The 15,823-nt window shown below is 43.2% G+C and overlaps 1 protein-coding gene across 1 annotated transcript in view; it reads right to left on the bottom strand.

The window, feature by feature from the left end:
* The window catches only part of LOC144688513 (peroxidasin homolog), a 229,769-nt gene that overhangs the window by 8,176 nt on the left and 205,770 nt on the right, over window positions 1-15,823 (bottom strand). The window contains exons 18-20 of the mRNA XM_078555175.1: window positions 13,297-13,431; window positions 10,730-10,938; window positions 4,550-4,673 (exon numbers count right to left, since the gene is read on the bottom strand). Of these exons, the coding sequence (XP_078411301.1) occupies window positions 4,550-4,673; window positions 10,730-10,938; window positions 13,297-13,431 (468 nt within the window). The remainder of the gene's footprint in view (window positions 1-4,549; window positions 4,674-10,729; window positions 10,939-13,296; window positions 13,432-15,823) is intronic.

Genomic DNA, 15,823 nt, shown 5'->3' with positions numbered 1-15,823 from the left:
CCTCTAAAGGACTTTAGGGAACCAGATAGGTTTTTACAACATTCAATGATAATTTCATGGTCATTATTATTGAGACTAGTTTTCAATTCCAGATTTTATTATTGAATTTAAATTCCACCAGCTGCCTTGATGAGATTTAAACCTGTGTCCCCAGAGCATTAACCAGGGCCTCTGGATTACTAGTCGAGTGACCTTACCACTATGCCACCATCTCCCCTTGAATAAGGGATGTAGTATAAGAATAAGGGATGTAGGGATGCATGGATAAGGATGTAGTGGTAGGAGGAATAGTGAGGCCACATTCTTTTTGGTAAACCACAGTGTGAATGGGGTTGAGAAGCAAAGGGATCTAAGGGTCCAGAGACACAAATCACTCCAAGTAGTAAAATCAGAAAATGCTAGAAAAACTCACATCTTTTGTTTATTTACTTGTCTTATCACCACTCCCTTTGGTCTCACGCCATGAACTATTTTGTCATCGAATCTCTCCTGTCCTCCATCTTATCACAGGTTTTCCCTCTTATTCTTTTCCCTCCCTGTCCCCCTTCACTTGCTCTGAACCTATTATATACCTAACCTTTCCCAGTTATGATGAAAGTTCACAGGCCTGAAACTATGGGTGGGATTTAAGGGGCCTGAAGGAGGTCTTGTCCACAGATTGGAGAAAGTTCCAGACCGGGGGCCCAACGGAGCTAAGTGCCCATCAGACACTTAATTGGTCACTGTTGGGCTTTCCCCAAGATTAAGGACCCCAGGGGCAGAAAACATGGCTGTTGACAACTGACAGCCAGGGGCAGAAACAGAAGCTCTTCACTGCTGTTAGCGCCACCGGGAGTGAGGGAAGCTGCTGGTAATGCACCGACCAGAGGCCCAGGATCAATTAGAGACCCCACGCCAGTGGCGAGTGAGGGTGGAATGGGGGGGTCACGGGGAAGCAGCCCTGGGAAGTGAGTTTAGGGGGGGGTGGGGGGGGGTGGCTGGGGGGTCGATGGGGCAGGGGGGTGGCTTTTAGTGCCCCCACTCCTTCCTGAAGCTGAGTCCCTCGATCAGGCTCTGAGAAACGAGGACCCTGCACCACTATCCCCCCTGCACCCTGCAGCACTATCCCCCCCTCACCAGGAAAGCTGCAAGCAAGCCTGATGGGGTTTGCTGGGTTACCTTCAGGAGGCAGTGGAGAGCTTGTGGCAGCTCCCATCTAATTCTTGAGCCACCATTAAATTGTTGGGGGGGTGGGGGTGGGGTCAGGGATAATTGGCATCAATTGGCTCATTAATGAACTTCATTGATACCCCAGGATTTCTGCATCAGGCCTTTCCCAACCCCAACTTAATTAGGAACTGTTTTCCTGATGCTCGGAATCCAATGTGGGTACTTTCATCCAATTCTTCCGGCATGGTCCAGTTAAATCAGGTGACCTGTTTCTGTGCTGCAAATTCTATGTAACTGACAGGATAAGTAACTTTTCCAGATTCTGCCATGTTCTGGGACACGAAACACATGACTGTGCACATATTCTATCAGCCACAGTCACTGCATAGATAGGTGAAAACCTGCAGTAGTGTTGTTCACAAGTCACATAAACTGGCAGAAGAATAAAATTGGTCCTACTTTTGTTTTTACAAGAAGCTGGTTAATTTTTAAACAAAAAGCATTTTAAGATTTCTGGTAGAATCTGGTATTAGAAGATTTACTGCTGACAGATCCTATCTAAGGCATACAATTCTCCTAGTTTCATTTTACATGCTTAAATATATCATCAATTTTTCAGCAATGTCAGGCTAAAAAATTGGGGGTGCTGTGGGTCTAAAAGGTTCTACTCAGTTAGATTCTACCTATTTCAGGGATAAGAATATATACAGTAAAACGTCTCCAAAACTTAATGGACGTCCAAACAAATAGGGGACAAAATGGTGAGTGGTTCTCAGTTTTCTTTGTGAAACAGAATATTTATAAACTGCAAATATAAAGAAAATGCAAATACTGCAAATCTGAATTTAACCTCCCTGCCCACCTCTCCCCACAGAAATTGTGTAGACACAAAGCAGATCTGTTGGCATTTGAAAAGAGAAAAGCCAATTTAATGTTTCCACTGTTAAGTCCCTTTATCAGAACTAGGAGCTTGGAGTTATTTAATGGAACTGAACAAAGAACAAAAGAGAGGAGAGGCGAGGTTAGGAATAGGTTGAGTGGCTAAGAAGGTTTTTTTTTTGTAAAATGAAGACTATTTTTGTAAAGATTTCTTTGTAAGGTGGCCCACTGAGGGATGGAAGGATAAAATCACAGGTAGCAATAATGAAATGATAGAAATATTAAATAATTACTTTGTTTAAGTATTCACCAGGGAAACAGATCTGGTGGCCATCAGAAGATGAGAGTAGAAATGATGTAGCTGCATTTGGAATAAAGAGAGGAGCTTTTTTAAATAAAATAATCAAACTTAAAGAGGATAAAACCTCTGGCCCAGACAGATGTGTCATTTCAAAACAATCCAGGGAACAGATAGCAGAGGCACGATTACATATATTTCATAATTTGTTAAAAAATGTAATGCCAGAGGACTTGCTGATAGCTGGTACTGATATTTCAGAAGGGGGATAGAGCAGGGAACTACATGAATGGTAGGAAAAAATAATTGAATCATTAAGAGAAAATAGAAAAACATCTGGAGACCAAAAGTATAAAGGTGACTAGTCATCATGGATTTCAAAAGGGAAAGCTTTGCTCGAGCAACCTCTTTGAAGAGGTAACAGAGGCAGTAGACAGGGGTAATGCAGTAGATGTAATTTATCTAGATTCTGAAAAGCCTTCCAATAAGTTACCACATAATAGATCAATAAATACGGTTAGAGTATGCAGAGTCAGGGGATAAGTAAGAGAACGGTTAGCTAGCTGACTTCAAGATAGAAAGTTGAGAGTATGGAGTAAAGGGTGGTTATTCGAAGTGGTAGAAGATGGAAAGTAAGATCAGTGTTTGGACCACTGTTCTTACAATTTAAGTCAACGATTTTGCCTTGGTATCAAAAGCATGATTTCTAAATTTGCAGATGACATCAAATTTTGGGGTGGTGGAACAGTCAATACTGAGGAGGACTACAACAACTACATTTGCAGAATGGGCTATAATTGGCAAATGAATTCGACGTGGATAAGTGGGAAGTATTACATTTAGTTAAGAATAATAGGAGGCCACATAGTACTTGGAGAGTAAGAATCTAAATGAGGTAGAGGAACAAAAACATCTCAGGGTACCAACATACAAATCACTTAAAAAAAGCAAGTTAGGTCAATAAGACCATAAGAAAAGCAAACCAAAAGGATTTATTTCCACAGGGCTAGAATTGAAAAGTAGAGAAGTTACGCCAAGCTTGTATTTAACCTTAGTTAGGGGAGTACTGTGTACAATTCTGGTCACCATATCATAAAAATAAAAGGACACAGAGGCACTGGAGAAGGAACAAAAAAGATTTACAAGAATAATACCAGAAATGCAAGTTATACTGATCAGGAATGAATGAGAAGGCTGGGTCTCTTTAATCTTGAAAAGAGAAGGCTGAGGGGTAAGACCTAATAGAGATCTTTAAACTTGTGAAATGTTTTGATAAGTAGACACAGGAAGAGAATTTCCACTTGTGGTGAAGAGCAAAATTAGAGGTCATTAATATAAAATAGTGACCAAGAGATCTAATAGGGATTTCAGAAGAAACTTCTTTTCCCCGAGAGTGGTGGGAGTATAGAACTCGCTACCACAGTAAGTGGTTGAGCGAATAGCATCGATGCAATATGGGGAAGCTAGATAAGCACATCAGGGAGAAGAGAATAAAGGATTAATCGTTTGAGGAAGGTTGAATGAGTGGAGCATAAATGCCAGCATGGACTGGTTGGGCTGAATGGCCTGTATATTCTATGTAATTCGATGAAAATTAATTGACCTTCATTTCAGTGAGGCAATAAAAAGTTGCAAACAAATTGCATCAATCTTTGTGTTCTGACCTGCACCAGGTAACACAATAAGTATTCAACATTTTTATTATGTAACATACAAAATGGTAACTTTCATTAACTTTTAAACTACATTGGTGAATTCAATTTCCATGCTTCCATTTGGGCATCCTCATTCAGGAATTGAGAATTGGAGGTAGGGTTAAAATACTGTACTGGCAACTTTCTACACCACACTCCTTTTGTGTGTTGTTCGATTGGGAGGGCAGGATTGCTGAATGTGTGCTTGAATGTCTCATATGTAAAAATATGTCATCTTTAAATATCAGGATAAATTGAAGGAAATTGAAAAAAAAATGATGACAGATTGAAGCCACTAGAAAGTAATGGAGGAAAAGAAGAAATTAAATATAACTGAATGTAAGCAAGACAATATACAACACTGAACTATAATGAAAAGAGTGAATAATAAGTTGACATCAATTGAATCATTTGTTGTGGCTGGCACAGAGTTAAACTTATTACTCACTCATTTAACATTGGCATTAAGTCATGCCCACAACACTGGAGTTAAATTCCCTTCCAGAAAGGTTTCCTCAGAAATAGTTACCTCTTGCTTTGTTTCGTCACCCGTTTGTGGTTGGCAGATTTGTCTTCTGGGAAACTAAACTCTTCTGAACGCTTGCTGCGGAATCTTTGTGACAGAGTGTTGAACTGTCCCCGAGTTGTACAATCTAGACAAATAAAAATATTACACTGCATTGCTCTCACATGTAACAGTTCCCGTTTTGTAAAATAACGATGCCCTTCGTTCTCTCCAAGGGTTATTCAAAAAATGTCAAAAATCAAATCCTTTCAACATGTATATTTAATTTAGAGATTAATTGATTTTACTGACACTAGAGTGCATTTTCCTTCTTATGAATCAATGCTGTGAAGGACTATTGACAACTTTGTACATTTGGTTTTCCACTCTGCCCCCACTAATTCATTAGGAACAGATTCCCTATTTTGTAAATATTTTTCCATACTACTCCTCGTCTCCTCACATCACCGGAGCCAGGAGACTGAATTTGCAGTTCTGGAGCAGGATGCTCAGTGGTGCGTCATAGCAGTTCAAGAGTGACTTCCTTTCCTACTTTCTACTTTTGCCAGTGTGAAGACATTTAACTTCCATCAGGTGACATTCAATGTGGCTGAGATTCAAAGCTTAAGACATAATGGATCTTGCAAACCTATGTCCTATAGCTCTGTGGTACAGTGTGATGTTACTGCTTAAATAATGCCTGGTTATTTCTGTTCAACATTTATTATGAAGTATATGACTTATATTTTTAAATTTTCTTTGCAGTACCAGGAAGAACTTGCATTTATAGAGCACCTTTAACATGAAAAAAAAAACATCCCAGGGTGCTTCAGAGGAATAATCAAAAAACAGACACCAAGGCAAAGAAAGAGATATTTGTATAGACGACCAAAAGCTAGGACAGAGGTCGGTCTTCAAGGTGAGAAAGATGGAGTGGTTTAATAAGGGGATTGCAGAATGTGAGGGAGAGGCAACTGAAGACAAAAGGGCGGAATCGTCCCAGATTTGTACTAAGTGCAGTAGTGGACATTTTGCCCGCTGGCTGCCACAGCGGCTTTTCATGCCGTATCGTCCCAAACCCGCTGCATTCATTATGCATTCCCGGGAAACACGCTGTTTATCCATGGGCGGTGGGCACTCATTCACCCACCATGCCATCACTTCGCTGCTTCAGCATATCAGGCACCATATTTAAAGTCCAGCCGCACGCACACATCTCAGTGCTTCCAGCCCACAACTGTTGCAAAGAACATATGGCCCTGAGCTTGGGAAGGGTGACCAAAAGCTGAGGGAGAGGTTTTACGGAGCCACTTAAAAGAGGGCGAACAGTCTGACAACAGAGGCGGAGAGAGGTGATGGATTTGTATTTGCCAATACTCTCCCAGCTAACCTACCATTCTACACCCTACTGGGTCAACCACTCAGTAATGACAGAGACTGATCCCTCCCTCCGAGTCCCCTTTGTCTTTAAGCCCCTCAACCTGGTCCTCTGTCATCGCAGAGGGAGCAGCTGGCCAACGAGTGATTCTGGAGGGACAAGTGTGTGTGTGGCAGGGCCTTTCGGAGCCTCGTGTTGTCCCATGCACACTACTTCACGTATCATACTCACCTCAATGTCCTGAGCATTTTCAATGCTGCCTGCTGCGGTTCACTTCCAGTTGTCCATCTGAGCTGACCTGCTTCTCCGCCCACCCAATGATCACATTCCCATGCAGCACCTGATCTCAACCACCACGACTGTCGTTTCACTTTCGATTTGGACAGCATGGTCTGGATTCGCTTTTTCGTCAGCTCCCCCATCTTCCCCCCCACCAAGCCCCCGCATCACCTTCCACCTCCCCTCCGTGACCTACCAGCCACAACCCTTTTCCTTTGGGGATGTCCAGGTGAACGCGCACATTCCCTTCCTTCCCAAAAATCCCACCCCCATCCACATTCACCTCCCTGACCTCCTCCTTCCCACCCCCAGGATCTGTGACTGCCTCCGAGCCCCCACCGTCCCTTCTACCGCTACTATGGATCTCTCACCTTCCCACCTCATACTGCCCTCAGTCATTCTCAACATTTCCCCATATCCCGCCCATCCTCAGTTCACACCCCAGGAGGCAGTCATGGAGCCATCAGACCCCTCCCTTGCACATTCACCTAGAGATCCCCCCACTCTGGACCCTTTCCCCCCTGCAGCCCCCCATCCCCTTAGTCCTCCCATCCACCCGACTTCGCCCCACTTTCCTGACTCCCTCAGATACTCTTAGTCCTTCCCCCTACCAACTCCTTCCTCCAGCCTTACCTATTCCTCCAGTCTCACTTCTTCCTCAAGCCTTACTCCTTCCCCCTTTCTGACTCCCTCAGACACCCTCAGTTTTTCATCCAGATTTACTCCTTCCTCTTTCCAACTCCTTCCTCCACCATTACTCTCTCCCCTCTCTGCTCTCCTTCCTCCCCCAGACTCTCTCCCCTCTCCTTACTCCTTCCTCCCCTGGATTTCTCCCCTCTCCTTACTCCTTCCCCCCTCTGAACTCCTTCCCTTACACCTTCCACCCCCCTTACACCTACCTCCCCAGATGCCATCATCTCCCCCCGTACTGCCTCCCCCTCAACCTCACCCCCCGACACCTTCATTCCCCATCTCTCAACTTCACCCCCCCACATCTTCATTTCCCCTCCCAACCTCAAGCCCCCCCCGACACCTCTTCCTCTCCCAGTCAATCCTAGTCCTTCCTCTCCCACCCCCTTGACCATCATCCGTTGTGAGCATCAATGGTGACTTTCTAACTTCCGTGAGCTGCTTCGCAGCAGAGCCATGTCCATGAGAATCTACCCAAAATGCCATGGACGCTCCTGTAGGATCCCATTGCTGTCGGGCTCCAGCATCTTCTGCTCCCTGGATGTCCGCGATGTGAGCAAGGCCCTGGTGGTAAGTCCCAATTTTTGCACGTCACAGTTGTCAAGGCATGTTCTGCATCGGCGTGTTTTCCCGCCGGTGTGGGCAGGTACTCCAGCGTGGGGGGCATGATTCTGGTGGGCTAGCCTTATAATGATATGCTGACGTATTACAATGAGGTTCCTGATGTCCGATGGTGAGGAACGCGGCCGCCATTGATGGGCTGAGCGGATGATCGCAAACTGGTTTCACAACGTCGTGAAAACAATTTTTGGCCTTCTCATCATATTGTCCACTTATGCCACCGAACATGCCTGATGCCAGCGGGCACGGAAAATCCCAGCCACAGTAGGAATTTGAAGGTAGAATTGGATGCATGAGACCAGAGTCTGAGGGACAGTCAGCTCTTGGAGGAGCTTAATAAGAGAAGGGCGTGGCCATGAAGAGATTTAAATTTGATGGAATCAGTAACTCATTTAGGTAAGTGAAGGTAGATGAGGAGGACTTGGTGCTTGGCAGGATATGAGCAAGAATTGTTCTGGATGATTTGAAGTTTAGTAGGGTGTAGAATGGTAGGTTAGCTGGGAGAGTATTGGCAAATACAAGTCCATCACCTCTCTCTGCCTCTGTTGTCAGACTGTTTGCCCTCTTTTAAGAGGCTCCTTAAAACCTCTCCCTCAGCTTTTGGTCACCCTTCCCAAATATCTCATTTGGCTCGGTGTCAAATTCTACTTGATAATGTTTCTGTAAAGTGCTTTGGAATGTTGTACTATATTAAAGATGCTATGCAAATGCAAATTGTTGTTGTTGACAAAATCATTATTGATTGCTTTAAGAGAGACACATTGTTTTTGTTGGAAAGGGAGAAAAGTAGAACGTAGTAACAAAACTCAGATGCAGTTCACATCATGTGAAAACACAATAATACTTTGCATCTCAATTTAAACCAAATTTGTCATTTGGCAAAACAGTCTGGTAAATATTTTATTTTCAAGAGAGAGTCCCTTCAAGTCTATCCACGCTCAAGGCTACCCTCCCTGTTCAAGGCTACCCTCCCTGCTCAAGGCTATTTTTGCTCTTGCCACTAGATGGAGGCAAAAATATCACCAAGCTGGATGTGTTTTATGTTCCAATTGGCTTCCATCCCACAAAGCCAGCAAACAGCTGACACTTTGTCCAAAATCATGTGTACGTTTGAAACTGGGAATTATTGCATGACACAATGCTTTAATTTAAAGTTTATCAAGCCAATGTTTACTCTATAGAATAATCAAGTATTACTCCAACATTCCTTCAAGTTATTCTGTTAAAGTCATAAATGTTTCTTGGCAGTGTAACACTGTTAGCACTGGGGCTGTATATAAAAAGAAAACTTATTCACAAAGAAGAAATGAACTTCTGTATGATACAACTGAATGGACGGGAGAAGTTTATAGTTCAATAAGTGATGGAGCATGCTTTCCAAAAGCTATTATAAATGATCATAAAAGTAAAATACTGCGGATGTTGGAAATCTGAAACAAAAACAGAAAATGCCGTTTTAGTTCTGAAGAAGTCATATGGACTCGAAACGTTAACTCTGTTTTTCTCTCCACAGATGCTGTTAGATCTGTTGAGTTTTTCCAGCATTTTCTGTTTTTGTTATAAATGATCATGATGTTTTAACTAATGAATTGTATTATTTGTGTTTTATCATTTACTGAAGTCAGAATCCTCAGTGTTAATGAGATTCTATGTACTTTGGAAATACAGCAACAACACTAGGTAATATTTTGAGAATATAGGACTTAGGAGCAGGAGTGGGCCATTCAACACTTCGAGCCTGCTCCACCATTCAATAAGATCATGGCTGATGTGGTTGTGGTCTCAACTCCACTTTGCCATCTGCCTCCATAACCCTTGATCTCCCTTGTCCATCAAAAATCTAACTCTGCCTTGACTAAATGGCAGGCGGTGACTAGTGGGGTACTAGTGGGGTGCTAGCAGGGATCAGTGCTTGGGCCCCATTTATTCACAATATATATCAATGATTTGGATGAGGGAGCCAAATGTAATATTTCCAAGTTTGCTGACAACATAAAACTAGGTGGGAATGTGAGTGTTAAGAGGCTTGAAGGTGATTTAGACAAGTTGAGCGAGTGGACAAATGCATGGCAGATGCAGTATAAAGTGGATAAGTGTGAAGATATCCACTTTGGTAGGAAAAACAGAATGGCAGAGTATTATTTAAATGGTGGTAGACTGGGAAACGTTGATGTACAAAGGGACCTGGGCATCAACGTACATCTATCACTGAAAGCAAACATGAAGGTGCAGCAAGCAGCTAAGAAGGCAAATGGTATGTTGGCCTTCATTGTCAGAGGACTTGAGTACAGGAGCAAGAATGTCTTACTACAGCTGTACAGGGCCTTGGTGAGACCACACCTGGAGTATTGTGTGCAGTTTTGGTCTCCTTACCTAAGAAAGGATATACTTGCTATCAAGGGAGTGCAATGAAGGTTCACAAGACTGATTCCTGGGATGGCAGGATTATTGTATGAAGAGAGATTGAGCTGACTATGCCTGTATTCATTGGCGTTTAGAAGAATCAGAAGGAATCTCATTGAAACGTACATCCCTGGATGCAGGGATGATGTTTCCTCCGGCTGGGGGTCTAGAACAATGGGTCACAATCTCAGGATATGGGCTAGACCATTTAGGACTGAGATGAGGAGAAACTTCTTCACTCAGAGGGTGGTGAACCTGTGGAATTCTCTACCACAGAAGGCTGTGGAGGCCAAGTCACTGAATATATTTCAGAAGGAAATAGATTTCTAGGCTCTAAAGGCATCAAGGGGTATGGGGTGAGAGCGTGAGTGTGCCGTTGAGATTGAGGATCAGCCATGATCATATTGAATGACGGAGCAGACTCGAAGGGCTGAACGGCCTACTCCAGATTCTATTTTCTACGTTTCTATGGCCTGCTCTTGCCTCTAAATTTAATTAAACAATATTCTCCCTATTCATTTTTGAATTATTTTCTCCATTTCTTCAACTGGTGTACCCATGGTGAACTGAATCAACCCGATGTCTTTTCCATTGTATGTGAGATCAGCTTAGCCTCCATTCAATGACCCTCTAATGACCCACCTAAGCATCCATAATTTGCTGACATCCAGCCACTTCATATGTTCTGTCCGCAGAATATGAAACCCTCCCACCTACTTATAGCATTGTCCTAAGGCTACATTTGAAAAAAAAACAAAATTACGTGTACTAACTATAGGTGAACATTACAATGAGCCACTCATTTTAAAAAGTTCATGTTTATTGAGTCTTACCTTCACAACAGTCCTGCCACATTCGAAGGTCAATCTGTGGAATTTCCCTGCAGCTGACAAAGCCCTGAGGATAATTTGACACTCTAAACACATCTGGTTGAACCTGCTGGATGTTGTCTCCATTATCACACATAACTCGTGCAAGTGAAGCTTGTTTAATCTGAGTTAACTGGGTTGCAGTGAAGACTCCCGGATTTTCATACCAGAATCTGAGCAAACATAAAAAAATTTCCAATTGTCCTCAATAATTCTCGCAGCATGAAAAGACAGCTAACATTGTTGGACTGACAAGCTTTTGTCCATAGTTAGAGAGTCACAGCAATTAACCATTCATCTCACTGACAATCAAAGGCTAGTGCTATTGACATGATGGGTAAATTTTCCTGACAGATTTTAATTGATATATTAATCCCATCGAGAGGTAGTTTTGCCTAAACTTACCTAGGTAAAAGGTTACAACCTGTTTACTGTAATACTAAACAAACATTAGGAGATCAGTTTTTGAGCTGCCATGATGGCCCAGTTAAGACCCATAATTTGCTGGTGTAAACTCACATCCACCTTGTTGTATGGTATTTCAGATTGGACTCTTTCGCAGAACACGAAAGCCTCCAACTTCAACTATTCACAACAACATTGTTCTAAGAGTATTTTCAGTGATAATCCTGAAATACAACACTGACTACACGCATAAAGGTAGTTTATTGGCTGTAAAATACTTTTGAGATGTGTTGAGATCGTGTAAAGTGCTATATAAATTCAAGTCTTTATTTCCTTGAAGGGACCATGCAGTGCAACACAAAGGGCAGAATTTAGCCCTTGTCGGGTGGGCTCGGGGAAGCCGCCCGCGATCGAGGCCGGAAAGCGATTTCATGCTTGCAGGCTAATTAAGGCATGCTCAGCGTCAAACGCGAGCAGCTCAGCGCTGCCTGTGCAGGGCAGGGCAGGGGGGGGCTATTGGAGGACGGCGAGCAGGATGAGCGCAAACTTCGCGCATGTGCGCGAGTGCGCGCTTGAGAATCTCCCTGAGGCACAGAGCTGCCTCAGGGAGATGAAGAGTTTTCAATGAATAAAATAAAGATGTGAGAAATATTATAAAACATGTCCCCTCATGTGACTCTGTCACATGTGTAGGGACATGTTATAAGTGAGATTTAAAAAGTTTTATTTTATTTTTATTTGATGTTGGAAACCTCATCCCGCCCGTGGATGAGGTTTCCAAAAAAATGCAAAGGCTGCTTGGCCTTTTCGCCTGCCCACCCAACCGTAAGGTTGGACAGGCAGCAAAAAAATGTAACTTAATTGTTACTTTGGTGGCCTTAACGGTCTTTTTAATAGTTGGTGGGCGCGCTGCCGATTCCTGCGCACGCCCGCCGACTGAACTATCGTGTGACTGCCTGTTGACGTCGGGACGCTCGCCCAACATCAATGCGGATCATTTCACGCTTGAGCGGGCTGGGTGCCGCTTGCCTGCCGAGGTGAAAATTCAGCCCGTAGTCACACAGACCCAAGAATACCTCTCTTTACTGTAGTCGGTGCTGAGCTAGTAACAGAGGCACTCACGGTTTTCCTCAGCAGGCTGGGTAAGTGTGCCTTATCAGTATCTTATGATCGCTTCTGGGAATATTTGTGTAAGGGAGCTCTCAGTGAGTACAGAGCCTGATTTGGACATGATTCTCATATCCCCCATGTCAAAGAATTCAATAAATATCTTAAAAAAAAAAAAATGGATGCAGCACAAGAGAGGTGGGGGTTGGGGATGAGATTGGAGAGAAAGTGGGAATAGAAATTGTAAATGTGGTGCCAAAAATTAAGCTTGTTTAAAAGATTACATTCTCTGTGGAAAAAAGGCAATACTGTTAATGTAAATATTAATGGTGATGGATGAGCTACAATGGACTGAATAGTATATTATTTCCATTTATCTTGTGGTTTCCACTCATTGTTTGGAAAAGGTACTTGAGTGAGACACTGGAGGGCCACCAGCAGTTGTACAATCATACCCTAAGTTTCCATGGCTTATTTAAAATTTGTGAGGTTAAGGTCATCCTGTGAAACTATCAACCAGTTTCATAAAGCTTCACAATGATTTCAGGGCACATCAATAGATTTCACAGGGCTTCAGACTTCTTAGAACATCACAAACTTTGAGAAACCCTTGTAATCCATTAAAGCACATTTTTTTTTTCAGTTTCTTCTAAGTGTTCCTTTTTTTTCACTTGCAGTTTATATGTGTAAAATAATCCCATATTTTTTCAGCTTGTTTTTGATCCCTTCAGTATCCTTATACAAACATGACAACAGATTCTACAAACAGGCAAAATGTACAAAATACAAAAATGCAAAATGTAGCAGGCAGACAGAAGCACAGCTTTATTTGGGATCGACAGACAAACATGTTAAATAGTGCAGAACCCCCCAGTTAACACTTGCAAAAACTAATCCAGCCATGGATTACTAGTGGTATGAAAAATCCAACTGAAAGCAGCTTCTGTGTGCCCAACATATATAAATTATATCCTTTATCCATTGATTAGACTACATAACATGACAATCTGGATATTTACCTGTCTCCATCTCTTAGTCTACGGAATTGAGTACTAAGCAGGCATAGCAGCACAGGTCCCACTCTTGTGCCAGGTATCAAATCTTCTACCATCAGTGCAGGCCAAAGGTCTATATTCCGTGGAGAACCATACAACCTACAACAGTAATAAGGTCAGCTATTGGTAAGATAAATAAAGACTTCTGTTGGTATAAGTTACTCGCAAACGAAACTGAGCAAATTCCAATGAGAGATAAAGGGCCAAATCTTCCGCAGATCGGACGTATGACCAAAGATTTGGAGCAGGATCCTGCGGAAGCCCCAATGCGCTAACCTCCGTGGGAATAGTCGAGAAGTTTGAACATCCGATGGGCAATTACCCTGCTCCCTTCAGACTTCAGACAGTTCCGCCAGACTTACCTGGATAGTTACCTAACAAATGTTAGACAGATTAAAACCTAGTCTAACTCATGTGTAACTCCAGAACTGACCCCCCAGTCACTCACACTGACCCCTTGCCTCCCTTCACTGCCCCTGCTGAACCTACGACTACCCTCCCGACCCCTTGACTTCCCCCAACTACCCTCCTGATCCCCCAGCTACCCTCCCAACCCTGACTACCAGCTAAACCCCTGATCAGACCTGACTACCCCCGACCATCCCCAGGCCTGACTCGGCCCGACTAACAACACCCTCCCCAACCACCTGACTATCCCACACTTACCACTTCCCCCCGCAACACCACCGACTACCCCCCAGCCGGATCCAACTACCCCTCCCAACCACACTATCCCCCCACCACCTGACTACCCGACCCGACTAGCCCCCAACCCACCTAGCCCCCAACTCACCTACCCAGCTCAACCCCTTGCCACCCCGACCCCTCCCCCACCTGCCTCCTCATCCCACCTCACCTACCCTACCAACCTACCTATTCATTCTTTCATTCATCCAGTCACCCATTCACTAACATTCATCCTATTCACTAACATTCACACTGGACCTTTAAACTTAAAAAGCAGGCATGTCCTGTCTTCCCACCAGCTCTACTCTGCTGTGATGGAGCTCTCTAAGGGGTGCTGCACTTCCCATTTCTGATAAAGCCAGGCTCAGAAGACCCAGCAAGAAATGCGAAGCAGCATTAAGGCAGGGGAACGTTTGAACAGAGCAGCAATCCTACAATGATTTCACTTCCTCAGAAGAAATGGGCCATTGTTTATCAAACATGTCTTACTTTGTTATTATTGATTAAAGGCAGTGCAGTACAAGGCTTTAGTCTATCTTGCCCTTTTCCTGTCTCACCTAGAGTTGAGTTTCAAGCTCCATATTCTTTCTAGCAAAAAGACTGCCTAATTCGACCATTGTGAAAGTGCTCACACATCTGGGTTTACCTCACGTGACCACTCCTGAAATTGTCATCCACACTTTGTCACTCCCCGGATCAACTTCTCCAATACTCTTGGTGTCAGCCTTCCAAAGATCTACTCAATTACACTCCAACTCATCCAAAATTCCACTATCTGCATTCCAAGGTGCTTCTCATCAGCCTCATTTTCCCCAACCCCAAGGACTGAAATCAGAATCCTTAGCCTCAATTACAAATTCCACCAATTGCCTCACCCTCATCCAGCCTCTACATCCAAGTGCTAGCCCTTATCTGACAACCATCTCCACCTTCGCATCTTTTGTCCTCTCCATTCCACCCTCACTATCCAAATCTCTCTCGAACCTGTATTGTTGTTACTGTTAGGAACAATGTATAATGTTAAGTATAATTTATATTTGTATTTGTGTGTTAAGAGGTGAAACATGGTTCTAGTTTCATTTAGAGTTTTTTGTGAGCTGGGTGCTGGGAAGTCTGGTGACCCTGTTTTGTATAAATGCATTTTTAATGAGGTTTTAAAATCCTTGAAGTGAAGAGCTAGGTTATAGAGGGATAAGTAGTTTAATGAATTTAGAGGAAAAAACAAAGTAGAAAAAGCTGTGCTGCTGCCTAGCGACCCAAAGACGATACAAAGACGCAGGGAAATACAGAAGGGTTTGTACGATACAAAGACGTAGGGAAATACAGAAGGGTTTTTCAGTCAGTGTGTGTCTACCAGAGAGTGAAGGCAGAAGCTCTAAGCTCTCTAGTAAGAAATCCTGCAAGACTGCTGGGGAATCAAGTTTGGGGAACTCGTGCTTTGAAGTTAAAGTAATAGGGAGCTTAGCTTGTGGATTTTTTTGGGGTGTCTCAGGAAGAGGCATCAGCTGAGGGAAAAGCATCTAGTGAATGCTCAGAAATCTGCTGGAAGAAAACCATTTGCAACTGTGCAGGCCCAAAAAAAGAAGCTGTGATGTTGAAATAATGGTAAATCTTCACTGGAGTTTTGTGTCTGTAAGGGTTTTGCTGAGATAAAAGAAGTGCTGTGAGTTTGAATCATTTTCGGGTGTTTGTACTGAAACCTTCCTCTCCCTTTTGTCTAGTGCAATATAGTTCATTTGTCTTGTTTAATAAATGTCTAATTCTTTGTGTTAAAAGTATACCAGCAGACTCTTGTGAATGTGTT

This window comes from Cetorhinus maximus, chromosome 13 (genome assembly GCF_964194155.1).
Source record: "Cetorhinus maximus chromosome 13, sCetMax3.hap1.1, whole genome shotgun sequence".
NCBI classification, from domain to species: Eukaryota; Metazoa; Chordata; class Chondrichthyes; order Lamniformes; family Cetorhinidae; genus Cetorhinus; species Cetorhinus maximus.
Note: the sequence above shows the minus strand (reverse complement) of the source record. Positions and strands in the feature narration are given on the sequence as shown.